Source organism: Gallinula chloropus (genome assembly GCF_964237585.1).
Source record: "Gallinula chloropus genome assembly, chromosome: 5".
Classification (NCBI taxonomy): domain Eukaryota; kingdom Metazoa; phylum Chordata; class Aves; order Gruiformes; family Rallidae; genus Gallinula; species Gallinula chloropus.
The window spans coordinates 21,794,337-21,815,192 of record NC_140090.1 but is presented as its reverse complement, the minus strand read 5'-3'; the positions used below and the strand labels follow the sequence as shown (position 1 = coordinate 21,815,192).

The 20,856-nt window shown below is 45.7% G+C and overlaps 1 protein-coding gene across 1 annotated transcript; it reads right to left on the bottom strand.

Annotated features, from left to right (window-relative positions):
- Positions 1-5,668: 5,668 nt before the first annotated feature.
- On the bottom strand, positions 5,669-20,269 carry GORASP2 (golgi reassembly stacking protein 2). The gene is made up of 10 exons (XM_084264318.1): positions 20,192-20,269; positions 12,697-12,777; positions 11,767-11,970; positions 11,295-11,381; positions 10,735-10,865; positions 10,270-10,402; positions 10,020-10,143; positions 9,569-9,655; positions 7,492-7,587; positions 5,669-6,707 (listed from the first exon to the last, which is right to left on the bottom strand). The coding sequence occupies exons 1-10, from the start codon at positions 20,252-20,254 to the stop codon at positions 6,388-6,390; spliced, it is 1,326 nt and encodes a 441-aa protein (XP_084120444.1). The 5' UTR covers positions 20,255-20,269; the 3' UTR covers positions 5,669-6,387.
- Between the last annotated feature and the right edge of the window lie 587 nt (positions 20,270-20,856).

Below are 20,856 nucleotides of genomic sequence, written 5' to 3'. Positions count from 1 at the left end.
GTTGAAGTGGGGGTGACCAGGGTGTGCAGAGAACAACAGGTCATGGATGTGGGTGCCAACTTCCACTCCTTTCATGGAAGGTCCAAGCAGAAGTAGTTAAAAAAGCATGAGCCCTCCATGGAGGATGGGAAATGTGGAGTCCTAGGCAAGAGGTGACAGCAGGACCCCTCTGCTCTGTGGAGTAGCCAAGCAGAGTGCCAAATGCAGTGATTAGTAAGGAGAAAGCCATCTGGCTTCTGTCCTTTAACGGCAAGAAAACTCCCTGTGTTTTTAGCAACCCTTTCAAGCTGTTCTGAATACAAGCCCCAGCTAGAAATGACATGGGGAGTAAGGTGAAGAGAGAAAAAGGGGAGGAAGATGATATAGTGGACAAGAATCTGAGATGCATTCGGGCCTTATCCTGAACTGAACTATTACCTGTGTAGCAAGGGATATGGGAGCAGCCACCACGGCAGCCAGTCCTGTAGAGAAGGGACTAGTAAATGTACTTACTGAGAGATGGTGTCGAGTTGTCAGCAGTAGAAGTTTGCAGACTGACAGGTAGGCATTGTGAGGACAGGATTCAAGCTGAAGCAAGGACTTCTGCAAGCTGGTGAGAGACTCTGGAGCAGACTATGCTTATACTGAATGCCAGCAATGTGAACCTGCCAGGTAAGGATGCACAAGCATGCCCCTGTGTGAGTGACAGCTGGCAGTTGCCAAGAAGCATTTGAAAAAATAATTTCATTCAGTTCCTCGAGGTTCTTGGTATGTCACCCCAAAGTCCTCAAAGTTTTCCTGCTCTTTTATGATGTGTACTTTAGACTAAAAATATTCACAAGCACAGTCCAATCCAAAAGAACAGTATTTTTGTTACTTTTTTTTAGTTAGAGATGAAAACGGTCGAGAAGTGCGTTAGGAACGCTAAGTACCTTTCCATTATTAAACAGTTAGTGCACAGAGAGCAAGTGTGGGGGGGCTGGGGGGAGTGGGGTGGGGGATGTCTTCTCTCTGAGTAGGTGTTACTAGTAAGATGGGTAAGAAATCTGTTTCAAATAAAAAAAATGTAACCTTGAAACAAAAGGTAATTGTTTTACAAATTCAGCCATTTCCAGCGCTCAGCATGTTATCTGGCAATACAGAGACTTCCAGTTGGTTTCTATTTTCCTAGCAGTTGCAGTTGCTCTCAAAAGGATTTTACCCAAACACTGTTTATATGTACAGAAACAACTCCTATTGTCAGACTTCTGAGCCTTACTAAAGCAGTGTCACCGCCCGGGACCACGCTTGTTCTGTTCCATGTTTCATGTGAACACAAACTCACCTGAGGGTATGAAGTGTTGTGAAACAGCTTCTCATATCATTTCCTACAGTTAAAGCTTTTAGCATCATAGTTGATAAAATTTGTCAGATGTCTAGTAACTGTTAATAGTGAGCTGCTGTTTATAAACATCTCGACTTCTGTTTCCAAGGTCTAATGTTGCTTACATAGGTTGCTCTCTTTCCCTGAGCTAACTTCCTGGATTCTTTCTTTAAATTGTTTAAGTCCTGCCTGATGGTGTGTGCCAATCCAAGCATGTCATACGTGCACAGATCCAAGCCCATATGACTGGTACTTACAAACACCAGGATGGAAGGTTTGAAATCTTCAGGTTGTTTTTAAGACTCAAAAAATCCCAGAATTTCAGGGGACATCAGCTTGAAAGGGCAAGATGGTAGAAAGAGGGTCACTGATTAGTGTTAGATACCAAACTGCCTGTATGCTCACTCACTCTCTCTTTCTCCAGGGTGAAGAACTGGAAGGTATGTCTCTCATACCAGGTGAGAATGTAGTGGTGATGGCTGAAGATTTGTGATTTGTGACTATTGTACGTTTGGGAGCAAAAGCACCAAAATGAGCTGTTTGTTCATGACAGCTGCCAGCAGAGGATGTTGGCTGATAAACTGCAAGGACTGGGAAGAGATGTCTTCAGGCAGCAGGATTTTTTTGGCTTCTGTTGGGGTTTCATAGCTCACCTAAGCTCCAAGGTCCACAAAGAAAGTACATGAATATCCAACCACTTGCTGGCAGAGTAAACAGCTCTCAGACACAAGGACTGTTATTAAAATGGATTGTTGTGTTGGCAGAACGGGCTTTCACTGTTGCCATGGGTTGCCCAAGGTGAGTCTAACCTCTGTGGTCTCTGAAGCTCTCTTGTGGGTGAGCTAAGCAATGCTGGAATGCAGCTTTTAAAGTGGATTAACTGTGAACCTAACACAGGAAACTGTTCAGCGACAGTAAAAATACTACATTGCACAACTAAGGACGCAACATACATTTTGATCACATAGGATAACAGTTCCAAGGCTAAGAACATGATTATTTGACAGGGTGGTTGTCAGTGCAGAGTAATAATGTTTACAGCCTCCTCTTAAGAAAAGAAATCTGCCTTTCCAGGTGCAAGGGAGAGCAGTGGGGAGACAGGGGTGTGGCTGATGGACAGAGACCAGAGATGGGACTGCATTTTGCTGCTGTGGGTAACAAAACCATGCACCCATCTAACCTTTCTCAGCCAGAGCAGCTCTCTGCATGCCAGGTCTGTGGACTTATAACTGAGTCTTGATGCAGTTTTCCATGTCATAGCACAAACCCAGCACTTTGGTACTAACCTGCAACTGAAATCATGTGCAAAGGCTGTTCCTAAGAAACACCAGTCATCCACCCAAATGCAATTCTGATTTGCTAGCTGCACCCTGGCAACATAATGTATTCACAAGGCCTAAGATAAACAGGAACTGAAGCGTCTGGAAAAGACTGTAGTTGTTGCTTGTTCAGCTTGCTACCTACCTCTCTTCCTATGCTTAGCTATGCTGTAAAATGGCAGATTGCTGTGCTTTAGGTCTTTTGCCAGGGTGGCAGAGGCAGAGATTCACCCGACTACATAAAGTTGTCTGTTTGATTGGTGGATTGTTCGGTTGGGGGGATTTTTGTGAGACTGGTTCTTGCACTTTAAGTATGTCTCTTCAAAACTGCTGTGGTAGGTGCTGTTTGCCTATTATACCACAGCTGAACAGACATTTCTACCATAGATGTTAGAGGTAAATCAGTTTGAAGCAATCTGAGTTACTGCTAGAAGGCACGGTGCAGTGCAAGGCTCTGTGTCCCGGCTGCACGAGGGTGTAGTTAGCCATTGGCACGTCCATGAAGAATGTACTGAGCAGGGCATGAGTTGGTCATGGACTACAAACACATGACACGAGTCATACCTACAATGAGACAGGTTCTAGGTGTGCAAGTGGCGAGCCAAAGAAGCCAAGCTTGGCCTCTGTGCTAGAGAGTGATTGTGAACACATCTGACTACTAGAGACACAGCCTGTGTCTAACTGAGGAAGAACAGGGCGCCACGATCAAGCATCACTGAGAGCTTGGAAATACCACACAGGTATTCTCCTTCAGCAGTACGGCACCTCCAACGAGTGCCTGCCTGTAAGGAGCTGCTTTCTCCAAACCAGCTCTCACCCGGCGCCGTGGTTAGCTCGGCCTAAGTCAGCAAGCTGCCAGTAAAATTCCGAGTTTAGGCTCAGCCCATTCTTGCCTTCAGATCAGTTGGTTTCACAGCTACCCGCGACCCTTGCAGCACCGCCGCTCAGCATCCAGCCGGCATCCATTTGCCTACCGCCGCTGCTGGGGGCGGGGCCGTGGCTCCACCCCCGCCGCTGAGCCTCAGCCCAGAACTGCCGCGGAAAGAGACCATGGGCCGCCATCTCGTGGCCCCGCGCCGCTACTCCCCGGGAACAAGCGGAGCTGCTGCTGCCGGGGAGGGGGAATGCTGGACAGGACTGATTCAAAAGATGGCTGTCAGGGGCTCAGGAACAGCCGACGGAACGACCCCTGCAAGCTACGAAGCGTCGGCCATTAACGCCCCGCGCACACTCCTGCGGCCCGAGCGGCCGCTTCCCGAGCAGCAGCAGCAGCAGCGGCAGAGCCTCAACCTGCACAACGCGCCCCCCCAGCGTGTGCTCGGGGTGCCCGGGGCAGAGCTTCCCCCCGCCCGCTGCCGCACGCCCCTGCCCCCGGAGCAGCCTTGGGCACAGCAGGAAAATACCTCACTGGTCTTACAGTACCACATGTTCATCACAGGCAAAGGCAGGGTCTCCTTGTCTGCTGTCCGTACTCGTAAAGAACTCCATGTGTCAGTGCTTTAAGTAAAGCTAGTAGCCTGTTTGTAACTGTTCATTAACCACTGAGTATGTAACTGGTGCAAACAAGGTTACAGTGGTTGCCAGGCCCCTGATGTAGCTTAACTTAGTTTATGATTATTTTTTATTTAAGTATGACTCTAAGGCCCTTGGTTCTATTTTAATTAGGTTTTTGACTTCTCAGTGTTTATGACTTTTTAGCTGGGAGATTACAGCTTAAATTCTGCACCACCAAATCACCTCCAAAGCTGAAGTTCCCTTACCTTTAGCAGAATGGCTAATGGTTACACTAAACACTGCCTTACTTCCACGCCTGTCAAAAGGCTGGCTGTATAAAGTGACCACCCAGGAACCTTAAAGTAGCTAACCCCAGTGTATGACTTCAGACTAAGCATCTTCTTGTGTCTGTCTGCTACTGCAGATAACTACACAATACCTACAAAAATTTGCAACTTGCTGCTGGAAAGCACAGAACACACCAGCTAACTTCAGCTATTACTCCAAAGGACGCTGACCTTCCAGTATGGCAAACAGGCCATCAAGGGATCTGGCTACAAACAGCAATTATTCTAAATGTTCTTAGATTGGATAAGGAAAACAGTAACAATGAGGACTCCAGCTGCAGAAGCATAAGAAGTTACAGGAAAGACTGATAGGCCTGTGACACTTTCTCTGTATGCAGCGAAAGAAAGATGGAACATCCTTCTCCTCAGGCCAAGGTTTCACACAGGTAAATCAAAAATACAAAAAAAAAAAAAGGTGGGGGGGATTTCACACACTCCCAGCTGCTAATTGAAGAAACTACTCATAGTGTGAAAAAGTAGTATGTGGGGGTCCATCTTTGTCACAGGCTTCTGACCCAACAGGAAGGAAGTGTGAAGTGGTGGGGCAGAGGAAAGGAACATGTAGGTGAGAAAGATGAGACAGGACAACAGGTATTAGAGATGACATCTCAAGCAATTAGTTCAAGTGGAAGCCATACAATCAGCAGTGAGATGCAACCACTACTCCAAACAGTGACCAGGCACACCATATGGCCAAAAGGGATTATTTCATAGCTGTCGAGACAGAGTTCAGCTCCAGCCTGCTAATGATATGGCTGAAGCGTGCAGATGCTTGCAGCAAATGAAATCCCAGTAGCACAGAAGGACTGGAGTACAGGCATTTTCCACATCAACAGCACCCAATACCAAAAGCAAAGGCCACCACCTGGAATACAGTGTACACACCAGTTTATACAGGTGTATCTACAGGTGATCTAAAATGTACTCTGAACATCAATTTTAAAAGCCACATATATATCATGACTCACTGCTGCAATGGATCTAACCACTAGTGCTGACCCTGCCTGGCGTTAGGAAGTCTGGCACTCCCCTGGGATCCATCCCTCTGGAGGGCACCCCTTTCACAGATCTGTGCTAGATTGCTGAGCTAAAAAGAGTCAAATGAGAATTTAAGCATTAAACAAATGAATGTGCTATTTGGTCACACAAAGGATAAAATTCCAGGAATTTATTGCTGTATGTATGCTTAATCCATTAATTTGTCTTACAGTAGTCATGAAGTGCCAAATTGTGTGCTACATTTCACATTTCCTGTATCCCTTCCAAATGCCATTTTACAGTGGGCGTATGAAATGAGGCAGCAGCAGTCACAGAACACGGCTCGAGCATCTCTCAAGAGCTTGAAAGTAAAACCTGGTGCACCAGCTGAATAACGAGATGTCAGTTAACAGGCCACTCAGCAACTTTAATAGAAATACCTTTAGGTGGAAGTTTTGCAGTGTTAAAATTTACAACTTGGACTAAACGTTCTCATCCCCACTGTAGTAACAAGATATTTGCAAAGAACAAGAACTATGGTACATAAATGTCACGCGCAACAACTGCTTCATTTCTATCAGAAGCAAAGATTGCTAGTTATAAGCAAGGACAGGCCTAGCAGGCTAAGGCCGTCAGCCTATATTAAAACCATATACCTCCGAGTTTGGCAGTGGAATTCTATTGACCACCCTGACTTTTTTTTTTGGTTACATACAAGTACTCTTCCTGCCCTCCCACCACACACACTTTATAAACCCCTTTTATTTTTATTATACCTCCGTATTATTTACAGGACTCCTAAAGATTAAGTACAAACTAGTATGAAATTAATGATAGCTTGCTCTTCAAATATGTATCATCCCATGGCTAAATAAATACCAAGCCAATCCAACAGAGCGATCTGGAGTTATGATTCAGAAGCTTGTGTATCTGTGACTCCAGATGTTTTCTCATTAACTATGGAGGATTCACTTGATCTGTCGACAATAGCTGCCTTAGAAGTTGGGGTAGCGTTATCCAAGGTGAACGTAGAGGTCTGTTCTACATTTACAGTAGTGACAGGGTTGATGGAAAAGCTTACAGCTTGGGTAACGGAGGGAAGCAAATCTGTAGGCACTGTAGATGCCTCTGTGACCAAAGGAAGCAGAGGAACACATTTGGGTGGCATTGACAGAGGTGTTATTCCCATTAGATTCAGAGGCGGCAAGGAGGGAAGGGATGGCAAACCTAAGGAGAAAAACAAAGCAGTGAGCTCCTGTACACCACAGGCAGGCTGGAGAGATCCACTGCTTGCTCCCAACTACCTTCTCTAATCTCCTATTTCCCCTTGCTAAGGAGGAAGCTTTTTGAGCTGAAGTGTGAGCACAATATACCTGCAGCAGACTCAGCAGGCTGCTTTCAAGCCTGATACTCTTCAGATTTCAGAACTGAAGAATCAGAATAAACTCGTTTCCTTCTACCTCCCCAGAGCACCAGGTGAATGCATTAACAACAACGATCACATCTTGCTGGCATTCACTGAAACCACCAGAGAAACAAAGTTAGCAAGAACCTTATTCCATGGTGGCTTCCAGTGCTTGTTGCTTGCTCCATGCACACCTTCAGCAGTTCTGTTTTATCCAAAACTGTAACTCTAGTTATACTCTAGTCAAACTTTTGGCATTCAGTCAGGGTACTTCTATCTCCTCATCTAGCATGCAAGGAAACAGACCCCATATTTTCTTCTACCTATATATTTCTACCCATAAAATGATATACTTTCATTTTATGTCACCTGATTTATGATCTCAAATGAGATTGTGCCAGGAATGAAACAACTAGATACAGATACTGGCTTGGAATTAGTTTATATAAAGACATATTCTTTTGTCTATCTAATCTGGGCACTACTGTCAGCTCCTATCTCAGGCAAACATGAAATTTATCCACTTCAGGACTCCAGCAGACAGGTCTAAATGAGTGTCAAGGACAGACCCACCCCTGCAGTGTCTGGGTCTGCGGAAGCACGTACCAGGCTGTATGATTTCTGGAACAATGTGTGGTGCAGGTAAATTAAGTTTGGACAGATCAGTCAGGTTGGGAAGTCCTGCTGGTAATGGCATCAGACCTACAAGAAGAGTGGAAAAGTTACCGCTGAAAATTTACATTTTTTTTTTCCTGTTTCTGAGAGCTTATCAATCATTTAAAGTTCCTTTACACTGATCCACAGCCTGACTAGCACTTTCACATATAAGAATGTTTCAGCTTTTAAACTGCACAGTGATAACAGATACCTACTGCAGGAAGTCTGGACTACAAGACCTTCCTCAGGTATTTCTGAGGAAAGTAGAATCTCATTTCAAGGAATTAGTAGGCTTGCATCCCAAGTTCAGTCCTTAAAGATAGTTATTCCACCACAGCACTGTACCAGAAGCCCTCTGATCCACATTTCAATGGCAGAATATAATAATAGGACGAAATACAGAGTATTTATCTCTAATATTGATTCATCTGCTATTAGGCTTTTCCAGTTAGTTCATAACAAGACTTAAACATAAAAACCATACAGAAAAGGCAAGACAAAGTAACTTTCAGTCAAGAGGGTCTGAAAATAGAAGAGAAACATATGATGAATACAACACATGCCTTTCCATCATTGTGTTTGCTACAGATCATCTTTACACTCCTGAATGTCCTGTCTTAGAAGAGTTGCATTTCTAGGACAAGGGCGCTATTCCTACTCTGTGTTAAACTCAGAGAAAGCTTATTCTGAAATGAACTGCTAATACTACAGTAATAAGAAATAGAGAGGAGAAAAGTCTTAAACAAGGCCACTGCACACACGTTTTGATTAAAAACCAGCCATCTTTACCTACCTGTGAGTTCATTAGCCACAAAGGCTGACATCATTTGACTCTATGAGGTTGCAGCTCAGCTATAAGCAACTTTGCTTTGAACTTTTTTAGAATCTGAAATAAGCTGAACTTCTCACAAAAACTCACAAAATTTTAAACCTGTATATTTAATACTTACAGTATCACTAGCAATTGCAAGAAATACTCTAACAGCTTTCAGAAAAGCAATAACACCATTCAGAGAACAAGGTGAAAGGAAAATTGGTGTCTGCAGATTTTGAGGAAGGGCTGGGTAGGGGACATTAACAGCAGGTGACCTTCCCAGTAGCTTGCTACTTTCTCTAGGCAAGATTAAGGTTCCCTGTCCTTGTTTGCTTGCACATAGCTCTACTACACGTTTTCTATGTTAGAGGTCATGTCTCCAAGCATTTCTTAAAACTTTTGGACACATCTTTACCTACTTGTCTCCTAGCATACAAGACATAAAATACAACTCCTTCAGTGTTTTGGAATGCACGACTGAGTCCTGTACCAGTGCACCAACTACATGTTGAAACCCTGTATGACCCTCACCTTACCCACTGCAAGCAGCACTGGACCATAAGTGCTCCAGGTGTTCCTTGTTATCAGGAAATAACACACACTACTTCACAGACCCGTAGTGCTGTTATTTCACTTTAAATTACTAAATAATTCAGAAACAGTAACTGTATCACACAGCTCTATATCATCGGCCCTCTATACTAGGAAGGAATGATCAAGCTGAGTATTAAAATTGGAGCCTCCTAAACTGCAGGGGTTTGGGTGAACAGAATGCAGAAACAGGGGTATGTGCCTTCTCAGATCTTCCCTCTGTCCCAGTGTCCCAGTGCAAAGAACAGACCAGAAACTGTGAAGCTTTCTGCAAAAGTATTTTGCAACACACAATTTATGAACTATGGAAAGTAACATCAACTCAAGAAATGTTGCAAGTAGCGAAGCTAATACCTTCCTGAGAAATCCTGAACTGGATGCAAGGGGCCCTAAAAGGTAAATGACTGTAACTTTGTTGCCAACTCCATACTTCCGCTTCAGACACACTGCGCAGCTCTCTAAAAACTGTAGAGGTTCTGTAGAGATCTCTAATATGACCCACCTAAGCTGTATGAAGTTATACCCTCCCACCCCCCAAAAAGCAGTGGAAAAGGCAGCTCTATTCCCTTGGTCCCTTACAATTTTACTTCAGAAAGGTTTTAAGAAACTTTACCTACTCACCTGGTAAGGTAGTTGCTGGGTTAACTGGTGGCACAGAGGTAAGGGACTGACTGACTTGTGGTGGTAACAATGGAACTGTTGGAACACCTGGTGAAGTACCCAAGAAAACAAAGTTCATTTTAAGCATAGAACACTTCATTTCCCTTCCTCAAGGAGTAGAAATAAATAATTGCTTACAGGAGAGTTACTATGTGCCTTAACCATAAGGCATTGATAAAAAAAACCCAAAACATTTTAAACAACAAGCATCATATTTCTGATACAAGTTGTTTACAATTATTTTGTGAGTAAGTAGGGCCCCATCACAGTACTCCAGCCTCTGTTGTTAGGAAAAGTTTGGGGAAGAGAAAATCTTATTTTCTGCCTCCTCTTAAACTGACTGAGACCCCAGTGAACACAGCACAGCCAGACCCCCCCCCCCACTCCACAGGTCCGTCACCTCCATACTGACCTGTGCTGAGAACACTGCTGACAGCAGTCGAGGGTGAACTGATGGAAAGTCCTGACAGACTCTGCTCAAGGCCTGCTGAGCCGGGGGGTAGAGTAGCAGAGGGGTTAACTGATGACAGCTGAACCTTATTGAAAGGGAAAACGAAAGTTACCTCACTAGGGTTTGCTTCCACAAGAGCAGATAGAAGCAGAAAAGCAATAAAACATCATTATTCCATTTCTGCCATGCCAAAGGAGCAACTACAACTTACCTCTGTGAAGCCATCTTTGAGGGGACTGTGAGATGCACTAGGCATCTGTCCTGGAAGTGAAATTTTCTTTCCCTCTTCAAATGGGCGTGTAGGTATCCGATGCAAATACCCATAACCAATGCCACATCCTAGGCTTTGAAAACATGAACATTTAAAAGTCAGTGAAGGGACGTTACAACTACATACTCTGTAGCAAGCAATATATGAACGACTCCTGACGCCTACAAGTTTCAAGATAAGTTCTGTACAGCTGTGTTCCGTTACTGACTGTAAATACACCCCCCCACACACCTTCCCTGTTAGTAACTCAGTCTCAATTTCAAGTAAATATGTAATTTAGTATAGCAGAAACACCTTGGATCTAACAGCACCCTTTTCCTGGCTTTGCAGAAGACTTAAGCAGGCAGGTTTTAGGCGAGTACTGTAACAAAGCTGCCCCTCCCCTGTAACATGCTGCCGCCTTACCTGCCTTCTCCACCCCAGGCAGAGTTTGGAGTGATCACCACTTCCCGACAATTATCTGTGTCTGTGTTGTACACGTACAGTTTCAATGGCTTTGCTTCATGTGTTTCAATCAGGGAAAAGAGATCTTCAGACTGGAAAAGGACAAAAAAGTTTATGGTTCGATATCAGCACAATCATCTACCCAGTCCTAACTTTCTGTAACTGAACCTGGCAGCTGCGCCGTGCTGCAGTTGCTGCAGTGCTGTTTTACCACAAGGTGCTTTGCTAGCGCAACTCAGAGTACACGTGGCACAACACATTTCAAATCTGCTATGTAAAGTATTAACATTAGAGTACAAAGAAAGGCTCTGTCTGACTTCACGGAGGTATTTAAAAGCAGGTTTTATTTCCAGAATTGCATTTAAGCACACAGAGGCACCAGGCCAGAGCTCCTTCCTCTTTGCATTAACTTTTCTCCATTAGCATGGAACAGAGACAGAAGTGGGGGTGTTTCAAACTGCTCTGGTACAATTTTTTTTTTTAGTTTTATAAAAATCAACATCTTATTTTTATATACTTACCTCATTCATGACAGTATCTGCTCCAATGATATAGTCACTATGAGGTCTAAGTCCAGCTAGTGCAGCAGGAGAATTTGGTTCCACTTCCTAGTTTTAAGATGGAAAGTTACAAAACACTAAGTTGGATGTGCACTTCACACAAGCTTTGAGACAGACAGACAAGTCAAGTTTTTAACACAATTAGAAGAACAGCCACTGAGCCAGTGACACAGTGGCTAGATGACAGTGTCTCTTGATACTGTCACAAAGTCCAAGTATGGTACAAAACCACTGATTGAAATACAAGATTTGATAATCTACTCAGACATACACCTCTAGTTCAAAAGTCTTGCCAAACCCAAAGTGAGTGAAGAGCCAACAGACCCACTTGATCTCATGGCTGGTATACCCCCTTTCGAAGTACTTTTCAGAAAAAGATAAAAAAGTTTTAACTAAGCAACAGTAAGAAAACTACCTGGAAGTTGGTACATACCAAAACATGCCACACGTTTTCATTGGCCCCATCGAAGCTGCAGAAACGAATGCTCACACCCAGCAGGCCCTGTCCACCCCACAAGTTGCTGGGGGTCACTGATGTTTCTCTCAGTTCCAGGGTTTTGCTACTGTATACTAGCATCTTTACAGGTTTTTCAACATTTGCTTTCAACAGGTCCTTGAGAGTGTCATTGTCTTTATTCTGCGAAGGTTCAAACAAGAGCTTGGTTCAGTGTTTAGCACAGAGAGCACCCAGTCCTACAGCACCACTTCTGTATTTCACAGGCCCTACAACCTCTGGGCATTACTGTAACATGTACATGCATTTTATAACAAGCTTCCAGTCCCTTCACAATTCTAGGACACAACTCTGCTGAAACCTGGGATTTCACAGTAAGGGGTCATGTTTTCCGAACAGTTAACCCGTGACACAACACGCCTTCAGCTTTGCAGGCTTTCTTTAATCCAGCTGTGCCAGTGGAAAAGCCTATGACAGTCCATTGTCTCACTACAGCTCTACCTGACAAGCTCCCAGAATTCCCACCCAGGTGACAGCCCTGACAGCAGCTCTGTCCACCAAGCTGCTTTGACTGACACGAGCTTGCAAGTTCTCACACAGGCAGTTTTACAGACAGAACTAGGGGGGCACTAGAAGAATCAGCTGTGGGTGGATTAGGAATATCTTCCTTCTGTGCAGACATCTGCAGAAAGTGTCTCCACCCGCATCCTCACTCTCCAGCTATATTTTGATATTGTAACTACAGGGTGAAGGGAATTAATTTCTGATGCAGCCAGGCCTTCTTCATTTTAAACTACCAAGAAATATTTTATATACATTTAAATAAAACAAATGCATTTGTTTACCTACAAAAAATAAAATTTCTTAACACAGTTGATGTTCAGAGTTATAGAACAGCAGCACACTTACCAATCTTGAACCATTAATGGACACGATAAAATCAAAGAATGGCTCCAGTCCAGCTCTGTGCCCCGGTGAGTTCTCTTGTACCTAAGGAAGTTAAACAAGAATTCAGCAAAAGTGTAGCAATGCCAACTCACAGATTAGAATTACATTGCTGCTTGTGCAAACCGTAGTTCTAGAATCTACCGATGTTTGCATGTATGGTTTTTAAATGTTCAAATAGAGTCTTTTGGACTAAAAAAATCCTTCCTTAAAAAAATAAAAGAAACATTTTAAATTAATCAGTAATTTATAAACTATTGAGGAATGACAAGTTGCCATTCCCTGGGACAAGCACTGCTTAATAGCCGCAGCAGATAAATTCTAGATATTTATTTCAATAAAGGAGATCATGGTTAAAGGACAAGCTTAATGAATGCTGAAGAAGCCGGTGGAAAAGCCATATCTTTCCACAGAAGTACACACATCAGGCCCCGATTTTTATCTTACACATACTAGAGGAAAAGGAGAGTCACAGATTGTTATCTCATGATTAAACATCACCTGTTGGCATTCTTGAGACACAGAGGGCATCTGTACAACCAACGACTCATCAGCATACCAACAAGCTGTAAGAAAAGGGACACGTCCAATTTTGCAGCCATGGCAGCTCCAGTAATTCACCCACTGCCCTAGGACAAGGCCTAACAGATGCTCCTCAAAGCTTACAGTATGCTTTTAATTCCAAATGAAGTAACCAAGTGGCATTTTGTGTGTTGTTTTTTCACTATCACACACATTGCTGACAGACAAAAGTAACTCCAATATGGCTATCAGATTTTCCGACAGCTTTTGTAGCAAAGAATATCTATCTTTATTTGTAAGCTGATTCATTTGACCCACTGGCTTTTCATTTTATGTGCTACCTTCATCTTCCAAAAAGGTCTGAAAAGCATTACCATTTACAGGGAGGCTTCTTACATTACAGCTTATTCCATCTGACAGGTAGTTTGTTCAATACTGGTTTGATTCTGCAGGAATTGAGATTTCTTAATATGACTCAGATAGAGCAAAATATTCTAACATGAGGAAGAGGAAACTTGATTACTACTAAAACTGTCATCTTAGAGTCTATTTACCTCTGCCCAACATTCAGCAGACCCTCTGACACCAACTCCCAGGCACGCTGTGGATGCTGCTTTGACATCAGTGGACTGTCCCTAGAGCTCATTTTTAACTTTGGATACTAACACTTCCAGTAACGCAGAGCTACCTGACAACAGCCTCCACAGACAGAAATCTTCCTTTATGAGAACAGCCCCAGAGAGCCAAACACACACTGCACTATCCTTCTCAAATGTAGAAAGCATTTATTTATCTGTTGGGTACTCGAGGCCCTCCTGCCAAAGAAAGGTTAAACAAACAGTTTCATGAAAGCAGATGTTCCTATGGACATGCACTATAACTGCACTGAAGTTTCCCCTTGTAAATCAGTCATTCAAAACATCCTCTCCTCTGATGTGGTTTTCTAGCCGTGAATGTAGGATGAGCTTGTGCTGTTTGTTGCCCTTCACTCAGTTTAGGGAGGTGACGTCAAAGTACTTCAACAGCCTCCCGCCCCTGCTCATTCCACCATGTGGACATGTAAGAACTTGACATCTTGTGTTTTTAATGAGCCTGACATAAAGCCTTTATACCAAAATGAATTCAGCAGGTGGTCTCAGAAGTCACTGGGAAAACAGGAATTTTAAAGACAGAGCATGCCTTTCTAAACCTCATCATTAAAAAAATCAGTAAAGGCAGCAAACCAACACAGCTAAACCACAGACTGTTAGAAATGGGTATGTGTCACGGCCTTGAAATGATTAAAAGCAGACTTCATTCAGCCAGTAGGACAGCTGCAAAAGCAGTCCTGACATGATCCACTCTTTATTCTAAGATTTTTCTCCATTTCAAAATGCACTTCTTAAAAGAACCCAAGACAACCCCATCAAACCCACATGACACACATGACAACATCCCTCCCCCCATGACCTGCAAAAGATTATACCTCAAACACTGTGAGCCACCAGTGACCAGTAAGGTAATCTTTTAAAGAAGGAACATCTACAATAAATGAGAATGACAGGTGTTCAGCATGCATCAGTGTCAAGCGTCCTGTCACCCAGATGTATAGATTTGGTATTCTAAGTGAACTATTTATGGTCTGCCTCAAATCAGTGAAGGGACTGCAAATCTGCCCAAAGTATCTTTAGATGTTGAACACCTTTCCCCAAATTGTATCACAATCCTGAACATCTACCTCTTCACAGTCTGTTTCTAGGTGGGCATGTAAAAACTACCAGGAAGCTGTCCCTAAAAGAAACCAAGCTCTCACAGTTGCATCCAGCAAACACACCTCAGAAGCATGTAGTTCCACCCCTTCTGTCATCACATCTCATGCACCAGGCACAGGCTCAGACACAGGAAGTTTCCTATTTCCCTGTTATGCCTGGCAGTCCCAGAGATGCAAAGCAGAAGCACGGAGTTCATTCCACATGGAGCCTCCTCCTTAAAGCTGCAACACTCAGCCCTGCACAACTGTCACCCTGACCCATACAGCGTTTTCGTTGCACCGCCTCATTTTCGGCCAGCTGCCCACAGGATTCACCACCGGCACGCAGTGCCACACGCACATCGCAGCGCTCTGCTCAAAGCTCTGGGGCCATGGCTCTCTCCCAGGACCTACAGCGACAGAGGAGAACCAGGGACAGAAAGAAATACCAGGGCACAAAGCCTTCTTATTAATGATGGAAGTAGAGATTCCGTGTAGAGGCACACAAACGCTAGGCCTCCCGAGCAGCCTGGCTTTGTGCAGCTTTGCCGTATGCCCCAAGCAGGTATCCAGTAACCTGCCTTTGTAATGAGTAAGGACTGACTGGGAAATAATCAGGTAAGAGCATTTACAACAGATGCCACTGCAGGCAAGATACCCTCCACGGCAGCTTGGGAAGCCTAATGCTCTCAAAGCCAGCTGTTACTTCAGACATCTAAATTATAGGCACCTGTGGGGAAATGCTGTGGCTTCCTAACAGCAGAGAAAATCAGTGGAACAGATGACCCAGGGAAGCTGTGGGACTGCCACTGCTGCAGCTTTGCAAGAGCCAGAGAAGAAAACCTGTGGAGAATGCGGCATGTCAGGAGGCAGACCAAGGCTGAGACCAGGGCTGCGTGGCTCTCAGCCTCACATACTGCTGCAGGACTTCAGTCTCACTGAGACGACAGCACTTGGGCAGCAGGGCTGCTCAGCACATCAAGTGCACACTTGTTATTTCACTTCTAATTCACTGTCAAGAATTAAACAGGGTTTCAAGGTGAAGACACTAATTTTGACCTGCATTACTAAAAAGACTTATTTTTTGGCAAATACGTGAAGTTTCTCTTTGCTGACCACCTTTTCCAACACTGTCACTCTGTGCTTACAGGGTACATGTTGCACATGACATGTCATAAATAAGGCTGCTCAGTCACACAATGGTCATAAATTTAAGCCCAAGCGAGCAGTGCTACAGCAAGTGCCAGGCATGGAAACCCTCATTTCAGGGGGCAATGAAAGCTCCCACCACTTCTGAAGGTCAGGTAACTTACACTAGTCCCCAATTAAACTTTCAGAAGCTTACCTTCCAGCACTAAATGCACAACTGTCACAGAGCAAAGGCTCCAAAGTTCTTCTCCTGCCCCCACAAGATCCTTCCTAATGTTCACTTTATTATGAAAAAGAAAATGGTAAAAGTTGTTTTTTTTCTGTTCTTCCCCAACTATAATTTCATTCTGTATCACATGTAAGCAACTCCTATTACATCTGACAACCTATTTTCTTTCTGTCATTACCATTGCATGGTATAACTGTACCAAATTTCCTTATGAAACACCCAGTTTAAGTGAAAACTTTTATAAGTTTTTGTAAGAAAACAGAATCCCTATGCAGAGCATCAAATGTCATTTTAGCACAGGTTATTTCACTCTTTTAAAATGTGAGCCTTCCTTAAAAAGTAAACACATTGTCACCAAGAGATGACTCTTATCTCTGCTACAACAAACCAAAGCACTCAGGCAGAAGTTAGAAATCCAAACTCTGGGCACCAAACAGCACATAACACAGAAGCAGACAAATCCCTCGCAGATAAAAGTTCTGATATCATCTGTTAGTTCAAGAACCTGTTAAGTCATTACAACAGCCCAGACAATCTACAGCAGTTTCACATTCCTGACCAAGAAGTTATTCAAAAAACTTTCCTTCATTCTGTTTTGAAGAGCAGAAGCAGATGCACACTGAGCAACAGTCAGACAGTTGCTCTAACCGGCCACAGAACTTCCGTCAAGGGAAGCTTATGTAGGAGAAAAAAAACAAGCCATGAAGGAAATTCCTAGAGACAAGGAGCATTGCACACGACCAGCCTGGGGGTACAAGACTTTCAAGCACATCACATGAATGAGTGGATGGAAGTCTAAGAGCAAAAGCACAGATGATGACTAAAAACGCACTCTAAAGAATTGTTTCAAACATAAAACTACTTAATAGCTTTACCTATGAAGAGACTTGGGCAACAAAAGAGCTTGTAGCTTTCTCTCCCTCAGAAAACAAACCCCACCAAAAACCAGCAACAACAACACACCCAGGGGCCTTTGGGCTACTTCTCAAGCAGAAACCCCAACAAAGCGTGTGATGAAATCACTTTCCTCCAACAGTCCTGGTGCATCCCTATTTCCTGTTACAAGAGCACTGATGATAAAGCTCACGGTGAAAGTGACATTGCACCAAATATATATTATCAGGAGCTGCCCCAAAATTGCATCAGAAATTAACGAGGGTGTTGATCGCTTGCTGTGTGTATTTCTGCTGCTGTCTGAGGCAAGCAGAGCAAGTGACTTGCTGTGGGTTCTGTAGGGAGGCAGCGTATACAGTCCAAGTCTCACTGTAAGAAACCTATGACTTGGAACAGTCCCAGCTGCTCAACCCTCCACAAACTTCTACTCAGCTCCGGGGGCTGTTGGTTCGTTTGTTTCGTGGCCTTTAAACACAATTTTCATTTATCTGCTCCACCCAAATTCTTCCAGCAACTGAAGAGATTTTTCTGACACCTTTCTAGTGTTCCAACAGTGGCGTGCTGTGTACTATTTACAGGAGTGTGGTGTTATCAAAGAGATCTGACCTTATCTGAATTAGCTCTGTTAATACCAAAAGAGCACTGCTGTTTTCCTATCATTCTCATTTATCTGATAACAACACTGAGCTCAGAAAGCACGTCTACTTGAGCAGGGTTCAGAAGAAAACAGTGCTGCTCAACCTCAAGCTCTACCAAAGGTCTGTCTGTGCAGACAGAGAATTTGTGTCACGCTCCTCAAAGAGCGTGAGCTGGGCACATCTGTCTCTATCAAACTTAGAGCAGAATGCTGAATGCAAAATGAAAACTTGGGAAAACTGCAGAGGGAAATTCTAGTCACTTGTACCCCACGTCCTTTTCAATAGAAACATTCCAAATTATAACTCTGAAACCCCAGAATTTTTCTCTACTCTGAATCTACACTCCCAACTGCATAGAAGCACCAGCCCAATTCTGGTAGAGCGGGATCGTGATGCAACTGAAGATGCCTGTCCACAGTAAAAAATAATTGCTCATTGTTGTGGCATCTGAAGAGATCAGCAAGAAGTCAGTGGAAAATAGAGACATCAGCCTATTTGAGATGACAGGCAGGTCCTTTCCTGCATTTAATGTAAATACAGCTGAAACACCTCTGTTAATGCACACCTACCAATTGCAAAGGCAATCAAACACTGCCACAGCAAAAACATTACAACCAAAAGGTGCCTAAATGAAAACAAAAGATGCCAAGATTCAAGCAAGAATACAAGAAAAAACAAGTAGATGAGTAAAATGAGATGCATCTTTTTATAAGTATAATGTGCTTTAATTAAACAGTAAGAACTGATGATGAATCTGACACATGAACTGATGTTCTTACTGCAGAGCACTTAATGATTTTACAATGCCCAAGAGAAAAAAGCACTTGATATTTAGGCTACAGTATGCTTATAAAAAAAAGTCTGTCACTTTTACCTAATGGCAAAAGTGGATTTTGTGGGGAGAAAAGGAAAAGACAGAAAGGACTGCCACGTATTACTAACAGTGGATTGCTACATACTAGTAACATGGAAAAGGAAAAACACCACCATGACTTTAGCCTATGTGTCAATTTCAACAGATGAAAACTTGGATTTGATCAGAACCTCACTGATTGCTTCTGAAAAGTACTACAGCAGCATTTGTAACACTTAAATATGATCTCTCTTCTTTCTGTCACCATGGTATTCTGCATATAGTTGCAACTCACTACTAGCAAAAGGCCTGGTAAGGAAGGAGTAATTCACATAAACTGAGATCTTGTGCTCTTTCCCATGAGTAAAATGCAGGGATAAGCTCTGGGCTGATCTGAGGAGGCCAGATGCCAACAAATGCCTATCCCAGCACAGCGCCTGCAGGCCGGGTGCTGACGCCCTGGCTACAGTAGCCAAAGTGCTACGGCATGGGCAAGGCTACCAGAAACTCCAGCAAAGTTACCAGGTGATCTCCGAGGCCCCTTCCAACCCAAACCACACATCACATCCAAGGACACAACTCGGGCACCATTCTGCTCACTGGACGTGACACACACGCTGAAGGACGGGCTTCCAAAAGGCTGCTCACAAAACCTTTAGTGCAGCCTCACCGACCTACCAAAATACTCTGTTGCACCCAAAGTGTGTGGGCACAGTGCGAACAGAAGCTGTGAAAACAGCAAGATCGCCTTCGCTGCAGACACAGCCCTGGCAGGAGTGATGTCTGCCATTTAAGTACCTTGATTTATCGCTCCTGCAACTCCTGTTGAGGGGTGATGCTGCTCCAGTTCAGACCGCGACGCAACGATCACGACACATCCCGGCCGGGAAAGGCGATAGCCGAGCCAGGCAGCGGAAGGGTTACAGCCCCTAAGGCGCCGTTCGAGCGTGTGCGAGGCAGCGTGCGAACAGCGCTCTCCAGAGAAGCCGCTTTTCCCTCAAAGGCTGCCCAACGGCCAGCGCCGCCTCCCCCGCACCGGTCCGTTCACAACCTGAAGAGCAGGGGCGCAGACCGGGCCCCCGGATCCCTCCGGCCCGAGAGAGGCGGCTCGGACCCCGCTCGGGCTGCTACCGCGGGCCTTCTACCTGCTACAGCCCTTCCGGCGGGGCGCCCGGAGAACGGGCAGCTCTCCTCCCCGCTCCCCCGGGACAGGGCGCCGGCAGTGCGGACCCGGCCGCGCACCGCGCCGCTGACGGCGGCGGAGGCCCGGCCACGGGCGCCGGGAAGCCCGGCCGCCGCCGGGAAGCGCGTTGGGGCCGCCCGGCACAGGGAGCCCCTCGGGCCGCTCGAGCGCGGGTCGGCGGAGTGAGAGGCCGCGGGGCCCACGGGCCGCCGCCAGCCCAACGGCCGCTCTGACGGCGCGTCCGCCGCCCCGCCGCCCTTACCCGCAGGACGTGGTAGCCCTCGGTGCCCCCACCGGGGATCTCGACGCTCTGCGAGGCGCCCATGGCCGGGGGCGGGAGGCAGCGCTGCTCCCCGCACAAAGCCCCACGCACCGGGGACGTGGCACTCGCTCCCGCCCGGCTCGGGAGGGGCGGACGAAGGCCGCGCGCAGGGCATGCCGGGCGCGCGTGCCACAGCGCCCTCTGCCGGGCCACCGCCAGCGAAGGGAGGCGAACACCGTACGGCGGCCGCCCTAGGCCAGAACTCGCCGGTTCAGCCCCTCCCACCTCCCTGGGGAGGCTGAGGCTGTACGGTGGCCGCGAGGGACCATGGCCCTCCCGCTCGTCTCTGGCGCCCCCTGGCGGCCGAGGCGGGCGCGGCCAATCTGCGCCTGTTGGTCGCAGGGGCAGCCGCGGGGTGCGCGGGGCCTCAGGCGGGGCGGCGGCTGCCGCGTCTTCTGCCGGCTCCTCCGGCCCCTCAGCTCCCGCGGAGTTCCAGGAGAAGGGGGAACGCCGGCGGGCGTAGATCCAGCCCCGAGCCACCGTGATGCCCCGGCGCAGCCGGAGGGGACGGGCGGTGGGTTCCCGAGAGCCTTACGGAGCCACGAGCTAAACGGCCCCGTCCTGTCTCAGCGGCCCTTGTGCACGGGAGGCCCAGGCGCGGCCTT